The 22,712-nt window shown below is 35.5% G+C and overlaps 1 protein-coding gene across 1 annotated transcript in view; it reads left to right on the plus strand.

Moving 5' to 3' along the window:
* The window catches only part of mettl16 (methyltransferase 16, N6-methyladenosine), a 45,596-nt gene that overhangs the window by 2,576 nt on the left and 20,308 nt on the right, over positions 1-22,712 (plus strand). Inside the window, exons 3-6 of the mRNA XM_073818141.1 lie at positions 16,942-17,129; positions 20,138-20,278; positions 20,372-20,484; positions 20,640-20,782. Of these exons, the coding sequence (XP_073674242.1) occupies positions 16,942-17,129; positions 20,138-20,278; positions 20,372-20,484; positions 20,640-20,782 (585 nt within the window). The remainder of the gene's footprint in view (positions 1-16,941; positions 17,130-20,137; positions 20,279-20,371; positions 20,485-20,639; positions 20,783-22,712) is intronic.

Below are 22,712 nucleotides of genomic sequence, written 5' to 3' on the forward strand. Positions count from 1 at the left end.
TATTAATATTATGTGGAAAACAGCTTAGTAGTATTGAATCAGGTTTCTTTGATGAATAGAAAGTTCAGAAGAACAGCATTTATTTGAAATAGAAATCTTTTGTAACATTATAAATGTCTTTATCATCACTTTTGATCAATTTAAAGCATCCTTGGTAAATAAAAGTATTAATTTCTATAATTTCTTTCCATAAATTATATTACTGACTGCATGTTTTTTGAATGTTATAGTGTATAATGTTGCAAAAGCTTTTTATTTCAAATAAATGCTGATCTTTGGATCTTTCTATTCCTCAAAGGATCCTAAAAAAAATGTACTCAACTGTTTTAAATATTGATAATAATATCATTTGCTGTTTTTGAACAGCAAATGAGCATATTAGAATGATTTCTGAAGGATCACGTGACACTGAAAACTGGGGTAATGAAACTGAAAATTTAGCTTAAAATTAGCAAATATAATTTTAATATTTAATGATCATATTTAATGCTCACAGACTGGTATGTTGATGTCTGCTAGGTTGCGTGTAGTCTCAGAGGAGTCAGCTTTTTTCTGCTTTGGCTTTGTAAAGGGAGATGAGTTATTTGCGGATCAATAATCACATTGGCGCAGTATTTTAGGCCTGTCCCATTGAAGCGGCTGCTATGATTGGATGAGCTTCCTGCTGCGACTGTCACAGCAGTGCATCCAGGGCTCCAGGGGAGGGATGGAGCTCGTGCTGTTGTCAGAAAATGAACTTGACAAGCAGCACTCCTCTCTGGGAAAATTGCCTGTGTTTTTTTCTTTCCCCCTCTCTCATCGTCTTTCATTTTTTTTAGCCCCACTTGCAAGATTAGTTTTCGGTCTAATGGGAATCATCTTGAGCAAACGCCCTACAGTCATGTCTGAGGCTGAACATCTTGCTTTCTTTTTTTTTTTTTTTTTTTTGTCAAGTCTCCATATTTCTAGTCATTCCCACTTGGTTGTGCACCGTTACTGTTGACCTTGCCAAGAGGTGTGCGGTTCTTTCTCGTCCCAAAGGCTTTAGAGGTAGTGCATGCAAATCAGCCGCTTTGCCTACAGGGTTTCAGCTTAAAGAAACAGCCAATGTTCGGCTCAGTGAAGTCTTGACTGGAGCAAAGATCTCAGCCTGTGGGAGTTTGACGCTTGAGGTACCAGAAGGAAGTATCTCAAACCTCTTGGGTGTTCTTTCGTTTTGCCCTCAGCTCAGGTCTCTGGAAAGTCTCCACAGTCTTAGCCAAGCCTGAGGGTTTGTATCTCACACAAAAGTTTTTACAGGCTCAGCCTCCATCGTTATTTTACCGATTGTTTTGGACCCTGAAAGAAAGAGCGCTGTGATTATGCATGCATGAGAGGAAGCAGGATCCTTGGATGCTTCTTTTCGATACTGGGCTGTTTCCTGCCTATATCTGTGGGAAAGCTCTGCAGATGTGCACTACAGAGCTGTGGAGTGGCAGGTAGAAAGGGGTACAAAAGCATCCTGGAGTGGAGGAACGCCTCAAGTGTTTGAGGGGTGTATAGGGCAGGAGATTGTAATTGGGACATGGAATATGAAATATGTTAGGCGGCGTGTGGGAGTGACGGTGACTCTGTTTCATAGTATTGTCTCTGATCGCTGACTTTTGATCATCGTGGAACTGAGAGAGGATGTTGAAGAGTGGTTGACCAATAGGGGGTTTTCAGTTGTGGAGATGATGGTTTTGTCATCATGTATTCACATTCAGGTGTTCCAAACCTTCTCTTGAACACAAAAGATGTTTTAAAGAATATTGGTGACCAAACAGTTGATGGAAGCCATAGTATTTTTCTATAATATGGAAGTCAGTGGCTAGCATCAACTGTAGCCAATGTTATGTATTCCTGTGATGCAAAGCTGAATTTTCATTATTACTCCAGTCTTCAGTGTCACATGATCCTTCAGAAATCATCTAATATGCTGATTTGCTGCTCAAGGAACATTCCTTCTTATTGTCAATCTTTAACAGTTCATATTTTTGGTAAAAACTTCTTGATTCTTTGATAAATAGAAAGTTCAAATGAACAACATTTATTTGAAAAAAAAAAAAAAATCTTTTGTAACTCCAAAAATGTCTTTATTTATCCTTGCTGAAATAAATAAGATATAATAAAATAAAATTAAATAATTATTTAAAAAAAAAAAAAAACTTGCTGACCACTGAAAACATATAATGGTATTATATGTTTAATTTGAAGATATATTTAATGTTAAAATTAACATATTCATGTGACACATCTACCGGATTGCTGCAAAAAAGTAAAAAAAAAAAAAAAAATTATAATATCTTCTAAAATATTTTAAAAAAATTATTTGAAAATATAACCTTGATAAAAATATATGAACTTGATTAAATATATATATATTTAAAAACAATATATACTTTAGAGAGCAACTTCTCCTTGATATATTTCTGTAAGACATTTTTTATAAAAAAAATAAATTATACATTTTTTTCATTGTTAAAATTAAGTCATATAAAATGTTTAAATTAGCATTTGTATGTAACACCACATTGCTGCAGAAAAGTAAAATTATGATAAATTTTTCAAAATTTCTTGTAAAATATTTAGATACAATTAATTGAACTTGATTAAATAATACAAATATATTAAAACAATACACTACTGTAATACATTTAGTTTTTTATGAATACTTCTAGATTTTGTTCAAATGATTAAAAACATATTTAATGTTTAAATTAAAATATTTAAATGTAACACATGCACCACATTGTTGCAAAAAAGTAAAAATATATATTTTTTATCATATCTTCTAAAATATTTAGAAACAATTAATTGAAAAATTTGAATTTGATAAATATATATATTAAAATATTAATAATTTTAAAAAACGATGTTTAACTCAACATAAGTTTTTTATATTTTCATTAAAAAGTATAGATTTTTTATTGTTAAAATGATTAACAACAAATTTATTGTTTAAATTAACATATGTGACCCTGGACCACAAAACCAGTCTTAAGTCGCTGGGGTATATTTGTAGCAATAGCCAAAAATACATTGTATGGGTCAAAATTATTGATTTTTCTTTTATGTCAAAAATCATTAGGAAATTAAGTAAAGATCATGTTACATTAAGATTTTTTGTAAAATTCCTACTGTAAACCTATCAAAATGTAATTTTTGATTAGTAATATGCATTGTTAAGAACTTAATTTGGACAACTTTAAAGGAGATTTTCTCAGTATTTAGATTTTTTTGCACCCTTAGATTCCAGATTTTGTCAGATTCCAAATATTGTCCTATCCTAACAAACTATACATCAATAGAAAGCTTATTTATTGAGCTTTCATATGTTGTATATATCTCAGTTTTGTAACATTTAACCTTATGACTGGTTTTGTGGTCCAGGGTCACATATATGTAACACATGAACCAAATTGCTGCAGAAAAGTGATGAAAAATAAGATTTTTTTTTTTCATAATTTAAAATAAAAATAAAATAATTAGAAACGATTATTTGAACAATATTTTTTATATATTTATTGCTCAAGTTCATATTGAAATATAAAATGTATTTAAAAAAACAATATATACTTTGGAGAGCAGCTTCTCTTTGATTTTGTTCTGTAATACATTTAGATTTTTATAAAATATATATTTTTAAAATTGTTACCGTGATTAAAGACATTTAATGTTTAAATTGACATTGCTGCAGAAAGTAAAAATATAATTTATTGTTCATAATATCTTCTAAAATATTTAGAATTACGTGAACAATATGAACGTGTGTGTGTGTGTGTGTGTGTGTGTGTGTGTGTGTGTGTGTGTGTGTGTGTGTGTGTGAAATAGATTAAAATATAATACAAACTATATACTTTAGAAAACAGCTTATCCTTGATTTAATTCTGTAATACTTTCAGATTTTTATACAAATTATATATTTTTTTTTTAGTTGTTAAAATGATGGGTGTCTGGCTTTGAATGAGGCATGAGACACTGTGGCGTCTTACTTGTGTGTTGTGTTATATTGTTGTGTTATATTGTTGTTTGTATTGTTGCATATAATATCACAAAAGAGAGCTGTAGTTGGCCTGTCTTCCCTCGCCCACAGCGCTGATCCTGTCTGGTCACGTCACGTTTCCTCAGCAGGAGAAGTCATTATAGCGTGACACAGAGAGCGAGAGAGAGAAGCAGAGGAACAAAAGAGAGCTGGGCTATAGAGTGGTGTGTGTTCACAGCCCCAGACTGTATTGACGTCTGTGCACCTGGAGAGGCTCAGCTGATAGCATTAGTGTGTCCATCTTTCTGCTGGCTTTTCTCTCAGGTGTGCTGTCAGGTCTGGCCACGGAGGCTCTTTTTGAAGATGCGGGTTGAAAAGAGCCCCGTGTTTCCTCACCCTTTGATTCCTAATGATGGTTTTGAAAATTCTAACAACGCCCCTGGAGCTGTTCGCCTCTGCGGTCTAATTAGCAGGGCTGCCCAGCCGGTCCACCGCAAACGCCCTCCTCTGTTAGCGTTGTTTTTTCTACTTCTGGTCTACAAATCTACGCTTTGTCCTTTTGCTAGTGCGCATAAAGAGCATACAAGTCTCTCTTTATCTTTAACTCCTTAAATCTGTGTTGCTATATGAATAATGATTTTTGATTGATATGGTTATTTGTTGGTGTCATTCTATATTAGATATTATATATGAACTAATATTAGATGTTTAAAAAGATATTTCACCCAAAAATGAAAATTACCCCATACCTCAAGCCATGCTAGGTGTATATGACTTTCTTCTTTCGGATGAATACAGTCTGAGTTATGTTAAAAATGTCCTGGCTCTTACAAGCTTTATAATGGCAGTGAATAGGTGTTGAGATTTTAAAGCCCAAAAAAACGGCTTCTGTCCATCATAAAAGGTGCTCCACACAGCTCTTTTAATAGAGGTCTTCTGAAGCGAATCGATGCGTTTGTGCAAGAAAAATATGAATATTTACAACTTTATAAACCGTAATCTCTTGCTTACGCTATCTGTTGTACGCGCTTTCACAAAAGAGTGGCAATCCAGAAGATGGCGTAGGACAAAGTTTTAAATATGTTTTGTTTTAATGCATTGATTCGCTTCGGAAGGCCTTTATTAACCCCCGGAGCCGTGTGGAGTACTTTTTATGATGGATGGACGCCGTTTTTTGGGCTTCAAAATCTCAACAGCTATTCACTGCCAATATAGATCTTAAAAAAAGCAAGGAAATTTTTTAATATAACTCTGATTGTATTTGTCTGAAAGAAGAAAGTCATGTATACGTAGAATGGTTTGAGGTTTGAAATCAATAATCTCTTCAATTGTTCATGATTATTTTGACAATTTTTACATTTGATTGCTTTTGCAACTGTTAAATGTAATCTTTAGAAAATCTCAAAATTAACTTAAATAACATTAAAACATTAAAAATAATTGTATTTTATTTATTTTGTCAATTCAATGCTAATTTTATTATTTTTGTATGTTTATAAGTACATTATAATGTTGTGATTCCTAAATTTTATTCAAATTATTTTAGTTTTTAGTGGTAGATTTTTAGCTCAAACCATTGCAGTCTGTCAGTCATATAAAGCCAGTCAATGGGCTCCATGGCTTTGAGTCAAAAAAACATACACGGACAAAACCAAATTAAACCCCGTGGCTCGTGAATCTGTCTATGCAAGAAACTGAACAGTATTTATATTAGGGCTGTCAATCGATTAAAAATTTTAATCGCGATTAATCACATGGTTGTCTTGAGTTAACTCGCGATTAATCGCACATTTTTATCTGTTCTAAATGTACCTTAAATTAATACTTTTTAAAGTTTTTAATACTCTAATCAACATTGGCATGGACAAACATGGATGCTTTAAGCAAATATGTGTTTATTATCAGTGAAACCATACTTGACTAGACTAACTTGTTTCAAAGGTCATAGGTGTTTTTCAAGTAACTTGTTCATGTCTATTAGACACATGAAAAAAAGAACATAGAAATACCAGGTTCCCATTACTTCTCTTTCTTTGCACTGAGCAATTTACTTACACAAGCCTGTTTATATGATTTGCCGGACAGGGCAGTTCACTTCTTCTGAACATGCAAAATCTACATTTATTATTACATTTGTTTGCTTCTCAGTGCCCACATAGTGTAATTTAATGCAGCCAAGTTCTCAACAAAACTGTTTCCATTGTTTTGATTTAATATTTCTGTTATCAGACAACCAAAGTAATATGAAATAATAACTGAAAAAAATCCTGAATTATGATCATGATTCAATCGCTGAAAAGAATCATTTACCGGCATCTGGACATAAGTCACTATTCCGTGCATTATTATCGTTGTTGTTAACTTCCTGTTTGAATGCCTTCAGGATCCTTTGACTTTTTAGGAGTTTAGCCATTTAAAGTTATTTGATCCCAAAAACCTGCTTCTTTTATGTTTTAATGTATTGTTTTGGTTATAATGTACTGATTGGAGAGCCTGGTCTCATGCAAATGCGCACTAGCACGACTTTCTGTTTCTATTTGGCGTGCTATTAATAAGCTGAAATTAACTTTGGCGTGCATACTTGTATGTGGCTTTTACGCATCAACCCCACAGCAACAATCCTAACGTAGCCCGACTCCGCTTGCATTCATTAAATATGCCACAAGTGCCGGTGTACGCAAAAAGGATAAAATACAGAAGTACCTGCGTACCGGCCCACTTCAAGCACTGGAATGAACATAACATCAGTTTTAACTGAAAGCGCTGCTCCACTGCCGCTCGCTGAACAGAGCAGACGCAGATATAAAGAGAGGGAGGTGCGCGCTAATTGGAAGACCTCACACGCGTTCAGCAAAACCGAAGAAAACCAGAAACTATATTAGGTTTGTCCAATTATGTGTTTGTGTATTGTTGCTAGACACTTTTCGCTAGGTTGGCAGCATTGTGCATCCATTTCTTTAACTATGGGCTAGGTAGTGGGTCAAACAGAAAATGCGCGCTGCGTTAATCGCGCGTTAATAAAATTAGTGCCGTTAAAATGAATTTGCGTTAACGCGCTGTTAACGCGCTATTAACGCGTTAATTTTGACAGCCCTAATTTATATTTACCTCTGATGCACCGCAATGTCCAACTGTCCTGAGCGTCACGTCATTCATTGTTTACACAGAGAGATTGTGGGAATGACGGCAACTCAAAATGGTAACTACTTGTGCTTATCCTGATTGTTGCAACTGATTAAAAACTAAAAGATTCCGTTTGCTTGCACAAACTCATCCTGGAGTGTTGACTTTTACCGACTCCCATCTTTTGAGCCTGATCGACTGAAGTTATGATTGCGTGCTCTTCATCACACGGCGGCTGTTGTGAACCCGCTCAGGACAGTTGGACATTGAGGTGGATCAGAGGTAAAAAATTATATAAATACTGTTCAGTTTCTTGCACAGACCGATTGTTTCATGTGTTAAGACCACAGTGTATCGTCACAAGCCGCAGGGTTTAATTTGGTTTTGTCTTTGTATGTGTTTTGGATTCTCAAAGTCGTGGGTCCCATTGACTGCCATTATATGACTAACAGACTGCAATGGTTTGAGTTAAAAATCTTCGTTTGTGTTCTACTGAAGAAACAAAGTCACCTACATCTTGGATGACCTGGGGGTAAGCAGGTAAACATCAAATTTTAATTTCTGGGTGAACTATCCCTTTAAATCGATTAATCACAACTAATCGTTTTGCAGCTCTATTTTGAATAGAAGCTCTAAACTTAAATCAAATAATCTTTTCTCTGCAGAGCTGTATATTCAGCTGAATGGTGGTGTTTTTGGACCAGTGGTCTGTGGTCAAAAAATGTGGTGCATAAACACCTGATCAGCTCAGGTCCTCATTTGTTCCTCATGATTTATGCATGATTGATCGCTTTGATCAAGCCAACATCGGCCACATTTATCCAGGTGGATTAAGTTAACACAGATCTGGGTCAGATGCAACCATAATAAGGACATTTGAAATGACCACACTGGTCTTAACTGTGAAAGAGGCTTTGTTCAGTTACATTTAAATAAAAATGTACTGTTTTACATTCCTTTTTTATATTTCTTGGCATTGATTGCTACAGAGGATTTCTGCACAGGACTCTGTCTTGTAAGAAGCATTTTGATCAGTGAGGCAAGTGCAATACAGATGTCTGGAGTTGTTTACGGCTCATGTGTGTGCATGCACAGTACATGTGTGTGTGTGTTTTTTTTTTTTTTGTGGTCTGACAATCTCAGTATCAACAGGAGGAAAATACATTGTTGAAATGTAAATGAATTCTGCAGCAGGTGTTAGTTTGACACACATTTGCATGTTTTTTTTAAATAAGAAAACTCTAAATCTTTCTGCCATCTGTGTACGTTACCATTCACCACTGTCCCAGACCACATGCTTCTCATCTCTCTGTCTCTCATTCACACATACACTTTCTCTCGCTCACTCTTTCTCTTTGATAATGTTCTGAATTATGTGTGAGCAATATACCGGTAGCAATATATACCGGACTATCGTCTCTATCGCGATTACACGTTCATGTGATGTTGCTGTGCTACGTGGTCACAAAAATGTATCGTTTGCATGTGTTTTTAAGTATTGCGGTTTAAAAACAATTGATTTAAGCCATTGAAATGCAATCAGCAGTGAAAGAGAACTAATTTCGCTATAAATATGTGTGTGTACATGAAGACAGTGCTTATAGAGTACAGGAGTGAAATAGGTTAAATACACACACTTTTATATATTTTTTTATTGGGTCCAGGCAGCTCTTAAAGTGACAGCAGTGTAATATTCCTGCTGTCTGCATTCATATTAATCAAACTACAAAAGAGAGAAAATATTTCACTGCTTTTGACTAAATCACTTTTGTAACTTTAATAAGAAGAAATCTTTTAAGTTTATTTTAACTTAGTTTAATTTACACAGTGAAGAGTATGTAGTGTTTTTTTATGCATTTGATTATATAATATATGTAGCATTTCTTATTATTTATTCCACTGATGTTGTCCTATTGCTTGTAATTAGTTTCTTATTTGTATTTAATCGCTGTTTACTTGTCTTCAATGAACTTGAATTTTTTTTTATTTAGGCCAATATTAGTTTGTGAAACTAACACTGCTGACAAGAATTATAAAATTTCCATGGCATCAAAAATGTTGATAACATAAAGCAAAAATAACTATCGTGATATACTGTATATCGTTACTATGAAATAAAATAACTCATATCATGATATAAGATTTTGAATGCAATTCTGTAAAGTAAAACACTGTATATTGCTTACTAATTTAAAAAATAGTATGCAAAATTAAATGCATTATTCAAATGTTTTTGAAATCACATTGCATATTTAATTCATATGCATGTGTGTGTGTGTGTGTGTGTGTGTGTGTGTGTGTGTGTGTGTGTGTGTATGAATTTTATTTTTTATTAAAAAAAAACCTAATTAATCAGTAAAAATAAATAAATGAATATATATAAACATTACTGTAATATTTTGCAGCCCTTAATAATAGCCATTTTTCATACTGTACATTATAAGGTTGTGATGGCTAAATTTACTTGTAGCATTTAAATTATGTAGTTATTTTTTAAATAAAGAAAGATCATTTTCATATAAACTATTTATCATTTATCAGTCATAATGTTTATCGATTTATCTGTATTTAGTAATTCAAGTACATGGATAAATTTGTTTAATTGCATCTGTAATTCAGTAGGTGTCATTCAGCTATTCTATTTCCTGTTTAAAAAAAAAACTACATTTTGCTTCAAATTTGGTGCAGAAATCTACGTTTTGTAAAAATTTTATGTAATATAACGTGGTCAATAAATATAACGTTTGGTTAAATAATGAGGCATGAGATATTATGTAGGACTGATTCATCACATTAGATGTTCAGGGTATAGCTAATCAAACACATTGCGTTATGGGATATAGTATTTTATGCAGTCTGCTTTTTTCTCTACACATTTTTGGTGAATTGAAACTAAATTAAAAGTCAGTTTGCATTATCTGCACAATATTGCAAAACTTTGGAATGTGTCTCTCACATTTTCCTGCGGTACGCTTGGAGATTTGCTTAAAACCTAGCTGATCTGGTATTTAACCAAAACTTCACAAGTTAGTCCTGCAAGTTAGTCTTAAGACGTGGGATTTGCCGAAATATTAACTCTTTTATATATACGATACAAATTATCATTAGCTTCTACTTTTCGTGGTTCCAGGCTTCAGAAATTGCCGTGCTGTTAGATAAGCTTCCTCCCGTTTCTTTCCTAAGTCTCTCATGCCACAGTTTTGAGGATAGGGTTAATCTGGGAAGAGACACTCGCTGAGAAGGATATGGGTACGACAAGGAATCCTCTCCCCCATCATTTTTTCCTCTGCTTCCACTGGAGGAGAAAGATATGAAAGGAGAGGAAAGATTTGGGGCACAGATGTCATCCAGAGAGAGAGATGGGATTAGAAAGCATGCACCAGAGAGACGACGTCCATCAGTGGCTCGTATACAGCCTGGAAGAAACTAGGGAGCATTAAAAATTTAGAATATAGTGACATTGTGAAACACAAAAATGAAAATTCGGCCATTATTTACTTATTCATGTTGTTCCAAACCTATACTACTTTTTTAAAGTTTGGGATTGGTCAGATTTAGTATTTTTTTTATAAAAGAGGTTTAAAATGATATGAGGTTGAGTAAAACATGACTGTCCCTTTAATTTGATTCTGTAGTGAAAGAAGACTGTAAACGATCTTTGTGTAGTTTCTAGCTTCAGTAAAAGTAGCATTAATCTGTGCAGCCTGGCAGACAGTGAGTTGCATTATTGATGCGGCGGAGGGCTGTCCTGGGTGAGGGTCCTCTGCTGAAATGTCGGGCATAATTGTGGGGTTCAGCCTCAGCTCTCTTACAAATGAGATGCGGGGACACGGAGGGGGGCGTCTCACATCGCTCATCCTCTCTGCCGCCTGCTATAGGACTAATCCTAATTTTAAACTTTCACTCCCCTAGTTGGGGTGTCAGTTTTTGACGCATGACGGTATTAGCCATCAGCTTGTCTTAAAGGAACAGAGCAGCCAAAAATGTAAATTCTGTCATCATTTATTCACCCTTATGTCATTATAAACCTGTTTGATTTTCTTGTGTGGAACATAAAAGGAGAAATTTAAAAATGTCCAAGCTGCTTTTTCCCATACAGTGAAAGTAAATGGTTACCACAGCTGTTAAAGAAATTAGGGCTGTAGGGCTGGGTAAAAAAAATTTAATTGATTCTCATTTTTACGATATAATATTGATTCTTGAAGCCTAGCCTGTTTTCAGTAAATAAAAGGAATATCTTAGCACACCTCCCATCCAATAAATCGCAATAAGCTTTGTGATTTGTTACTTTTGATATGAGACATTGTCACAGATATCAAATTCTGTCCATTTTATTACAATATTTAAACAATAAGTGCCTTTTTGGCGCCATTTAATGAACTGTCTCTGCTTTAAATCAGTTTCAGCACGAAATAAACATCTGTATCTTGTCTCATTTAATCGCTCAATCAGTGTTTAAACCACGGTAGGACGTCAAAATATCAGCTTGTATGTAAGTATCTTCTGTAGCTTCTGAAGGGCAGTACTAAATGAAAATAAAAATGATGCTTAGGCAAAATAAGAAAAATGTACACATCTTCTTTCTGTTCAAAAGTTTTCACCCCCGGCTCTTAATGCATCGTGTTTCCTTCTGGAGCATCAGTGAGCATTTGAACCTTCTGTAATAGTTGCATATGAGTTCCTCAGTGTGAAAAGATGGATCTTAAAATTATACAATCATTGTTGGAAAGGGTTTAAATACACAAAAATGCTGGAAAACCAAAGAATTTGTGGGACCTGAAGAACTTTTCTGAAGAACAGCAGGCAGTTTAACTATCATTTTCTCTTGTGGACTATGTAAATGTATTTTATCTGAAATATCTTATTCAGGTTAGTACTAAATAAAAGATAACATAACACTTATTTGATAAAAAAAATTTTGCAAGGTGTATGTAAACTTTTGACCCTATCCAAAATAATCGATATTGAATCAAATTGAATCGGATTGCAAGCTTGTGAAACAGTATTAAATCGAATCATAAAACTTAAAACCCAGACCTATCGTTTAATAACCTCCATGTCATTCTAAACCTGTATGACGTCTGTGGAACACAAAGATATTTTGATGAATGCTGGATAGGTAAACCGGAACCCTAAGTAAATGATGAAAATGTATTGTGAATGATGTAACTGCAGTTCAAAATTTCAGAAACCATCCTCTCATAATCTCAAATCTCTGAGGCGAAGGTCCTCAGGATATTTGCCAGGCTCGTGTTTACTGCAGTGTTAAGTTGAAACGAGATCCCGGTCGACTAGAGAATTGACGTGCTGACAAAACTAAAGAAAACCTGACAGTTGGTGGAACGTCAATCCTCACAAGACCGCTCAGCTCTCCGTTATCTTATTAAAACTGCACCGCTAGATTCTTTGTTCTCACTGAACACAATAAAAAGCTGTGGAGTGTGCTCAGCATCCATGCTTTGTTTCCTAATGGCCAGGTTTGGAAGCGTTTGAGTTCGGGGGATTAAAACATGGCTAAACGGAGCTGTAGAGGTGACCTTGCGGTGTTGATGATGGTGCTGATGGGCAGACCCGTGTTGTGCCGTTATGTTAGTCTGATTGGTTAGAGCAGTGCTTTTGCTTGAAGACTCAGATTTCACATCATTTGCACATCAAATGGCAACCCAACATAGTAGTAAAAATGTTTTGGTTTTTGACACTCCCTTATCATGACTGCAGTGTTTTTGTGATAATCAAGCTCATTATCATCTCTTTCTGATTTTTTTTATTTCTACCCTCTAAACCTTCCTTTTACAGTCTTTTTAGAGTCATTCGTTCTGTGTCCTTGAGTCAGAGGGTTGCAGTTTGTGAGTTTCTCATCCCGGATCTATCTGCCCGTATACACACCCACTTCACGTCAGCATCAACGTCCTCTCACACACTAACACACATCCACACCTCTCATGCTCCACTAACACACACTCCTCTGCGGGGCGGGTGAGCCGCTCACATGTGCTCTAGCGGTTACTGTGGAGACGGCTGGGCTGCGGCACTCGGTCTTCGTTCTGTGAGCCAAGCCATTCAAATGAAGGCTAAAAATAGAGGGCAGGATAACGGCTCTCGCGGCCTCATCCTTTGCACACTGATTATGACCTGACGGATGCAAGGTCAGCCACAGTCGCACAGGATCATTTACACACTCTGTTAGGACCAGATGAGCTGCTGGGTCTCCATTATGTCATATTTGGCTTTCTTTGTACAATCCACACCTGACTCCTTAAATAGCTCTATTTTATTTACTAAAATGTCATTTGCGATTGTCATGGTAGGTAATCTTGTTAAGTGGTAGCCATGGAAACCTATGACATCCATATTCATTTTTAATTCCCAAGGTCACATTTGTAAGATTAATAGGCTGGATTGGAACACTGGATTAATTAGGGCTAATGTGTTAATAAATTATATAGATAGAGGTGTATTGGATTTTTTACATGAGCGACTGCTGCAGGAATGTTTCCTTGTGTTGTGCTCTTATTTGCACTGGAATAAAGAAAAAGACATCCATTGTTGTATATTTTAAATGTATCATCACTTCCTGATGAACTAGCTCTAAATATCACTAAGAAAAGTATGAGATGCCACTGAATATAATAATTTTATATATAATAAGTTACTTGTGCCTCATAGTGAGCAAACTAAACACATGCCTGCTGTTTGTAAACGCAGTTGTGACAGTTCTGGGAGGTAATTACACAGAAATACTTTGACGACAGACTTTGCTCAGGCATTTAAGTATGACCATAACAACATTTTAGATGCTGTGCAACAAGGTCAGTCTGCTGGTTAGTAAAGATTTGCCGTCATATAACGCAAGTCACACAACTTTTTTGATGCACATGGAGGAATTTATTCGGCTGATGTGCCGAATTTTTCTAATATCCAATAAAATAAAAACTAAAGATTTAAAGACTAAAGATTTTTTTAAATTTGGCATTTCTATCACTTGTTTCTGATGCGAAACTTCAAAATAAGCATAAAAACAGGGTGATGGAAACATAGCTAATGTTAAGTTTGTTGTCCACTTATGTCCTTTGAAGACGGATTTCCATTATCCGCTATAGAGGAATAACGAGAAGAATAACAAAGATGACTTTTGATCAGTAGCATATACATGGAATATTATGAAGCCTTTTAACACAGTTTAAATAAATTTCCTCTTTTTAAATCATAACTTTTTACTTTTCTTGTTTTTTTTTTTCTTTATATATTATGTTATTTCCATAATCTGGTATGTTTGCATTATAATAGTACACTTTAATACGATTCATAATGCTTGTGGGTTTTATAGTCAGTCAGCCGATGCTGTTATTCTGTCAGTAGTTTAGGTAAAGGGAACCCTGGATATTAAGACTTGTATGGGTTAATATAATGTAAATGTATCTTACTGAAATATGTAGTGGAAGACCAATTAAAGATTTACATTATTTCAAAAACCCACAATGTTTTATACATACTATGGGGGGCCATTATGATGGTTGCACTCAGTGAGCTACTGGCACTATACCTGTTGCTATTTTTACTGCAACACAACAGTATTTTATATGAAAAATAAAATACTGATATGATGACCACAGCTACTGAAAGAGCTTACAAGTGGTGATGGATATAAGCGTTTTTTTCCCACAAGGAGTTTAAACGTCCCAGATATAGAGTGAAGTCTGCGCTGAGAAACTCCTTCAGTGGCTGCGCCGTCATGACAAGCATCGGCATGTTTACATCCCGCCAAGATGGCATCTAGCGTTTCTTGTCTCTGCTGTTTGTAAGCTCTTTCAGTAGCCTCAAAGGCATCAGGGCTAAAGTGGAGAGAACAAAGACACAGTTATTTAAAAGTTTTATTCATCCACAGGCATCTTCCCATTCTTTTCTTCTTATCGCTAGGAAAAGCAGTGAAGTTGTTGCTCTTCAACGAAAAATGACAAACAAAAAACGCACAATGTGGCATTGTATCAGTATCTTATTTTCCAAGTTGTGTATTGAAAGTGAAAAAAGTGAAAGTTGTGACGTATTGTCAAGTATGGTGACCCGTACTCGAAATTGGTGCTCTGCATTTAACCCATCCAAGTGCCCACAAACAGCAGTGAGAAGTGAACAAACACACACTCTGTGAACACACACCGGAGCAGTGGGCAGCCATTACTCCAGCGCCGGGGGAGCAATTGGGGGTTCAGTGCTTTGCTCAAGGGCACCTCAGTCATGGTATTGAAGGTCGAAAGAGCACTGTTCATTCACAATCCCCACCTTCAATTCCTGCCACTGTGGGAATCAAATCGGCGACCTTTCTCACCATTAGGCCATGACTGCCCCAAGTATTCCATGTTGTGTTGCAGAAAAATGGCAATAGGTAGCACCAGTAGATTACCGAGAATTTCAGTAAGAGACATAATTTACGTTATATAAAGCCCATAGGCTTAGGTCTTAATACCCGGGGTTCCCTTTATCTTCAAAACTGATTGCCAAATCATACAATCTCCACCTACACCAGAAAATACAAAACCTTATTAGCCCCTTTTTCACACGGTAATACCAGCATATTGCCATAAAATTATCGGAACGACTTTACCGGTAAATACAAAAATGTGCTGTTCACACAGGCAACAACATTCCATCTATTTACCGGTAAAGCACCATTCTCATTTTCAAAATACCGGTAAATTCTGTGACATCATTAACTGGTAAACAACTGCACCTCCCGGTGTTATGTTTGTAAACATGGAGGAGTACACGCAGTCAGTGTTTTATGTCAAACATTCACATCTGCGTCCAAATGTTGTGATTGGCCTAGAATAGACATCTTACTTCACCGCTTTCTGAACTTGTACGTGCTTATACCGGTAATCTTGTTCTGCGTTCACACAGATCACATTACCGGTAATTTACTGGTAATCTTACAATTTGTCATACCGGTAAATTGCCAGAAATTATGAATTTACCAGCATTTTCATACATGATGTGTGAAAGGGGCTATTGTTTGAAACGTCATATTCCACAATATGAAAAACAAAGGTTTTCCCAAACCACTCTTCTTCTTAACCTCTCAACCAGGGTCTAACCATTTCATAACTAGACTGCTGACTCCCTCTAACATACAGATGTTGAGCAGCAAATATGCTATTCAAACTGCAGATATGCTGTTTTTTCGTTTAAATTAACTTGCATTTTCCCTCCTTAACATGTTGACGCCTCAAAAGTAATTTCACAATCAAAAGGCTGTTTTGGGCTGAACCACTTCCTTTCTAAATTGGAAACTGTTAACCCAGTACAGCCATTACTTAGAGAGCATGTTCTATCCTTTTGTGAGGAGCTCTTATGCTTAAGGTGGGGTGCAGGTGTTTTTAAGACTCTGTAAAATAGCATTTCACACACCATGGCTCCTTTCCACAGCATCCTATCGGTGCGGCTCACACACGCATCTTGCTTCCCTTCGGAGGTGCTAGACATGGTCTGCAGCATGGAGCGTTTAATTACATCTATAGGGGTGTGAAGATATAAAGGCACCCTAATTGCACCTGCCTCACCCTCCTTGCTTTTAAAACGTGATGGTACTCCCGCTGAATGCTTTAAGATGTACATTAAGGATTTTGAGAAAAAAGGGACAATGATTATGAAGGCATTTTTTCCATTTGTGCAAACCAGGGGCAGCTGCTGCTTTATTGTGTTTCTCACCATGGATGTTTTCATGATGAGCACTAATGAATTGAGAAGAGGGTATGTGGTGTGTTTTTAAAGATGGCTATTAGTTGATCCCTTTCTGTGGTTTTCTGTCTATTACCCCCCACTAAACCTCATCTCTCCTACAGGCTCAACTTTAAGGACCCAGAGGCTGTTCGGTCTCTCACGTGCACCCTGCTGAAAGAGGATTTTGGCCTAACCATCGAGATCCCCCTGGAACGGCTCATCCCCACCGTGCCGCTCCGCCTTAACTACATTCACTGGGTGGAGGACCTGATCGGGGGGCAGGGGAACCCACGGAGGGGCATCGACATCGGTATGCCGACTCACACTCACTGGTGTTATCCTGTTAAAGCTCTTTTCGGTCCCTCAGGCTGGTGCTGGAGGGTTTGGCAAGGCTGCTTGTTGGTTTACACACATACACACACATTCAGAGGCTGGCAGTTATGTGCCACCAGATCTTCTGGATTAAAATATCTCACTCCATCAATATCACATCATGGCCATCCTCAGCCAGCATTTCTGTCCTGTCTTTCTCTAAAAACAACTGTCCATGCTTACTGTTTTTATTTAATGTTGCTCACCAAGTCTGCATTTATTTGATCCAAAATACAGCAAAAACAGTCACATTTTGAAATAGTATTGCTATTTAAAATAACTGTTTTCTATTTGAACATATTTAAAGTGTAATTTATTCCTTTGATTTCAAAGCTGAATTTTTAGCATTATTACATAGATCATGTGACACTGAAGACTATCAGCAATCAGTCTAATATTCTGATGATGCTCAAAAAACCATTAATTATTGTTATTATGTTGAAAACAAAAGAGAATTTCTTCAGGTTTCTTTGATGAATAGAAGTTTAGAAGAATAGCATTTATCTGAAATCAAAATCTTTTGTAACATCATAAATGTGACCCTGGACCACAAAACCAGTCATAAGTTTAAATGTTACAAAACTGAGATGTATACATCACATGAAAGTTCAATAAATAAGCTTTCTATTGATGTATGGTTTGTTAGGATAGGACAATATTTGGTCGAGATACATCTATTTGAAAATCTGAAATCTGAGAAAATCACCTTTAAAGTTCTCCAAATGAAGTTCTTAACAATGGATATTACTAATCAAAAATTACATGATATATTTATAGTAGGAATTTTACAAAAAAAAAATCTTCATGGAACATGATCTTTACTTAATTTCCTAATGATTTTTGGCATAAAAGAAAAATCAATAATTTTGACCCATACAAAGTATTTTTGGCTCTTTCTACAAATATACCCCAGCGACTTAAGACTGGTTTTGTGGTCCAGGGTCACAAATGTCTTTTCATCACTTTTGATCAATTTAAAGCATCCTTGCTAAATAAAAGTAGTTATTTGTTTCTCAAAAAGAAGAATTTTTTTTATGTTTATTATATATTATATTATTAAATATTATATTACTACTTTTGCTGTACTTTTGATCAAATAAATGCAGGATTGGTGAGCAGAAGATAATGGTTGTCTCTATCTGTTGCGTCAGATTGTGTGTGTGATATAGTTGTTGCTCTTCTGATCGGGTTAGATTGCAGTTTGACAACCTTTGCCAGTTCTTGGATGAAATTAGCGGTGTTAGTGTCACACACATGATGAATAGCTCTAAATCTTTTATTCAGGCCTTATGGGGATCATCTTTGTTTAGTTCTGCTGAATTTCAGTTCATTTTAAGGCTGGCAGACTGGATAATGGATGGCCAGAGCTGTCCTGCCTCAGTCTAACTGCATTACGGTCATACGTCACTCTGTCAGGCAGTCGCTTGCACTTTGTATTATCATACTAATACTTACTTAAGAGTTCTAACATGTGGTGGTAAAATTATGTTTGTATATCAATTGAAATTCAAGTTTTTTTCCTATTTTGTATATTTTGTGGTGAAACTAACACAATTATTGCATAAATCTTTGGAATAGCATACAATTTGTGGTTGTTTTTATTTAAAAAATATAAATAGTTCAGGTTTTCATTTATTTTATTGTACTCTAGGGCTGGGTTTTGACAAATTTCATGACTAGTTTTGATTAAATTCTGACTCACAATCTTGCGATTCAGTTAGATTTCTGATTCAATTCAATATCGATATATATATATTTTTTTGGATATACTACTGTGGTGAAACTAAGGCTGCGTTTACACTAGTGCGTTTTCTTTTTAAAGCACATAACTTTGACTATGGTTACACCTGTCATTTACACTACTGCAAAAATCTTTGAAATAGCATACAAATTTGTGGTTGTTTTCAGGCTTTCATTTATTTCTTGTACTTTAGGCCTGGATTTTGACGTTTCATGATTCGATTCAATACTAATTCACAAGCTTGCGATTCAATTCGATTTCTGATTTGATTGATTCAATACTAATTATTTTCAATGTATATTAAATACAGCACATGCTCAAGGAAATCTCAAAAAGCACAAAGCTTATTGGGATTTATTGGATGGGAGTTGCGCTGCAATGTTACCTTTAGTAACTGAAAACAGGCTAGACTAATCGATTTGTGGGATTTTAGAATCGATATAGTTTTGTAAAAATGAGAATCAATTAAAATCGAGAAATCGAATTTTTACCCAGCCCTATTGTTTTTAATTTTATTTATATTCTTCTTATTTCAATAGCCAAAATCTAAATTAAAATTAGTAGTTTTAATTTTACATTTGTGAACCTGGAGCACAAAACCAGTCATAAGGGTCAATTTTTTTAAAGAGATTTATATATCACAAAAACTGTGACCATATTTGGCCGAGATGCAACTATTTCAAAAGATCTGAGGGTGCAAATAAATCTAAATATGTCCAAATGAAGTTCTTAGCAATGCATATTACTAATCAAAAATTAAGTTTTTATATATTCCACTGTAGGAAATTTACAAAATATCTTTATTTCACATGATCTTAATATCCTAATGATTTTGGCATAAAAGAAAAATCTATAATTTTGACCCATACAATGTATTTTTGGCTGTTGCTACAAATATACCTGTGCTACTTATGACTGGTTTTGTGGTCCAGGGTCACACTTAAGTCAAATTCTTTTCATAGAGGACAGATTTAGTAAAATATTATCATATTGCAAGGTGATCAGTCATTCTGTGTTCAGTTTAGAAACAAAATATGTGAAAGTGATACAATAACACCATAAAGTATTCATGATTCTTTGAACTGCACTGTTGATCTGAAGACTGTTGTCACGACATGAAGCATGTGTTTAGGTAAAGACTTGGAGGCAGATCATATTTCATTTGTATTTAAGCTTGTGAAGTGACAGGTTTTGGCTCTGTGCAGGTACTGGTGCTTCCTGTATTTACCCCTTGCTGGGAGCCACTATGAATGGCTGGTTCTTCCTCGCCACAGAAGTGGATGACATCTGCTTTAATTATGCAAAGAAGAACGTTGAGCAAAACCACCTGGCAGAGCTCATTAAAGGTAGGTGTGGTGTGTGTGTGTGTGATGCAGAGAGAGCTTGACAGTTTTATATGTAATTTAACCCAGTGAACCGCATAAATGTGTGTGTTGCAGTGGTGAAGGTGCCCCAGAAGACTCTGCTGATGGATGCGCTAAAGGAAGAGTCCATTGTCTATGATTTCTGCATGTGCAATCCTCCTTTCTTTGCCAACCAGTTAGAAGCAAAGGTACATTCAGCACTGGTGTTTGAACAGACGCTCTGAACAAGAGCTGTAAAACCCCCAGGCTGTGTTTAGCAGTATCTGTCTCTTTGTGCACATGACAATAGCTGTTATCCGTTCTTTCTTCCGCTTCTTCCCCTCTTTTCTGTCTCATGCGTCAGGGGGTGAATTCGAGGAACTCCCGCAGACCTCCACCCAGCTCCGTCAACACTGGGGGGGTCACGGAGATCATGGCTGAGGGTGGAGAGCTGGAGTTTGTGAAAAGGATCATCCATGACAGTCTGCAACTAAAGAAGAGGCTTAGGTCTCTCTCTCTGTCTCACACACACACACACACACACACACAATTACATCCAAGACTAGCCCAAGTTAATTTATATGTAGTTCCTTAAAACTGCTTTCATAAAGATCGTTTCATAAAACATATTTTGTACATTTTCTACCGTAAGTATATAAAAACGTAATTTTTGATTAGTAATATGCATTGCTAAGAATTTTATTTGGACAACTTTTAAGGTGATTTTCTCAATATTTAGATTTTTTTTTTTTTTTTTGCACACTCAGATTCCAGATTTTTAAATAGTTGTATATCCTGGAACATACATCAGTGAAAAGCTTTAAAAAAATGGACCTTTATATGACTGGTTTTGTGGTCCAGGGTCAGCATCTAAAATAAATACATGGAATATTTGTACATTTTTAAAAATGTGTATATATAATTTTTTTTTTATGTATGTATACAGTATATCATTGACAGAATACATGCAATAATATAACTCAAAGAATACATACATGGAATAATTTTAGATTAAATGTGTTATTTATATATAATATTAATTATATCATATAAAATATAAATAAATATAATTGATAATATTACAATAGATTTTTTTGTAATTAAGTATAAATATTAATATATAATTACACATGGAATTTTTTTACATTTAAAAAAATGTATATATCATTGACAGAATACATAATAATATAACTATAATATAATATATGCATGGAATAATTTAAATGAATTTTAATTCTATTTATACTACAGGGCCGTTGAATGCTTGAATCTGATTGGCTGACGAACGTTCTAGAGGTGTGCATTATATTCAGGGAAACGCACGGCGAACGTAGTTCCAGGCAGCTTTAGACCGCAGTGCATGTCTATATCACTTCGCCATACGATTTCAGTTATTTCAAAGGTCCTTACAGCCCAAAACAGCAAAATAACTAAAACCCACAATGACACTGGCCAAACTAATAAATACAGTAAACATCAGGATAAAAACGACAGATTATTTCCATGTTTTTTCCACAATATATTACGTTTTATTATGTACGGAAAGCACAAACTCTATTTCTCTCGCCCTCTTCTCACTCACCTCACAGACGCACACACATAACAGTACAGTTTGCACTCGCGTTAGCATTCGCGCTAATGTTGTTAGCGCTGCTCTGACGATTAACAACTTAAAAACGACATGACAGCTCTCACACGCAAGGTAACAACGGCGTGGTCTTGAAGAAAATGAGCTTAAAGTTTAACTGTTAGTAGAGACGATGCTGCCAGTCACCCTTGAGAGACACAGAGGTGAGAGGGGTAAAGTCATACACTTAGTTTCTCTCCCTCACTCTTTCCGTCTGTCTGCTTGTCTTTCGGTCTGTCTAAACTTCATTATTAACGGCATTATTTTGCTATTAACAGCCCAAGCGTCGTTACTAGTTCTAAAATGACGTTTTGGAACTAGCAACGAAGCTGTTGAATGAGCTGCGTAAGAAATTAATCCTACTCACAATAGCATTTTAAGGATAAAAACCGGACGAATGTCTTGAAATATATCACTTGATCGATGTCTTGAGGTGTGGTAACTGTAGTATAAGCGGAATAATTGACTTCGGGCCGTAGAATTCTACGAAAATAATGCACACCCGAGGTGTAACGGCCACTCCGCTTCGCGTCGTGACCGCATCACCACCTCTGGTGTGCATTATTTTCTAAGAATTCTACGGCCCGTCGTCAATTATTCCTTACATAATATTTATGTAATATAAAAAATTAATGATAATACAGTAGAATAGATTTTTTTTAAATGAAGTATAAATATTAATATATAATATAATATGTGGAACGTTTGTTATAGTTATATACTGCCCTACAAAGCAAAAAGGCAGTAACTACGCCGAGTGCAGAACTGAGAAAAATTACTTTAAAGTTATCCTGTCATCCAGCCTCTAAT

Source organism: Garra rufa, chromosome 14 (genome assembly GCF_049309525.1).
Source record: "Garra rufa chromosome 14, GarRuf1.0, whole genome shotgun sequence".
Lineage (NCBI taxonomy): Eukaryota > Metazoa > Chordata > Actinopteri > Cypriniformes > Cyprinidae > Garra > Garra rufa.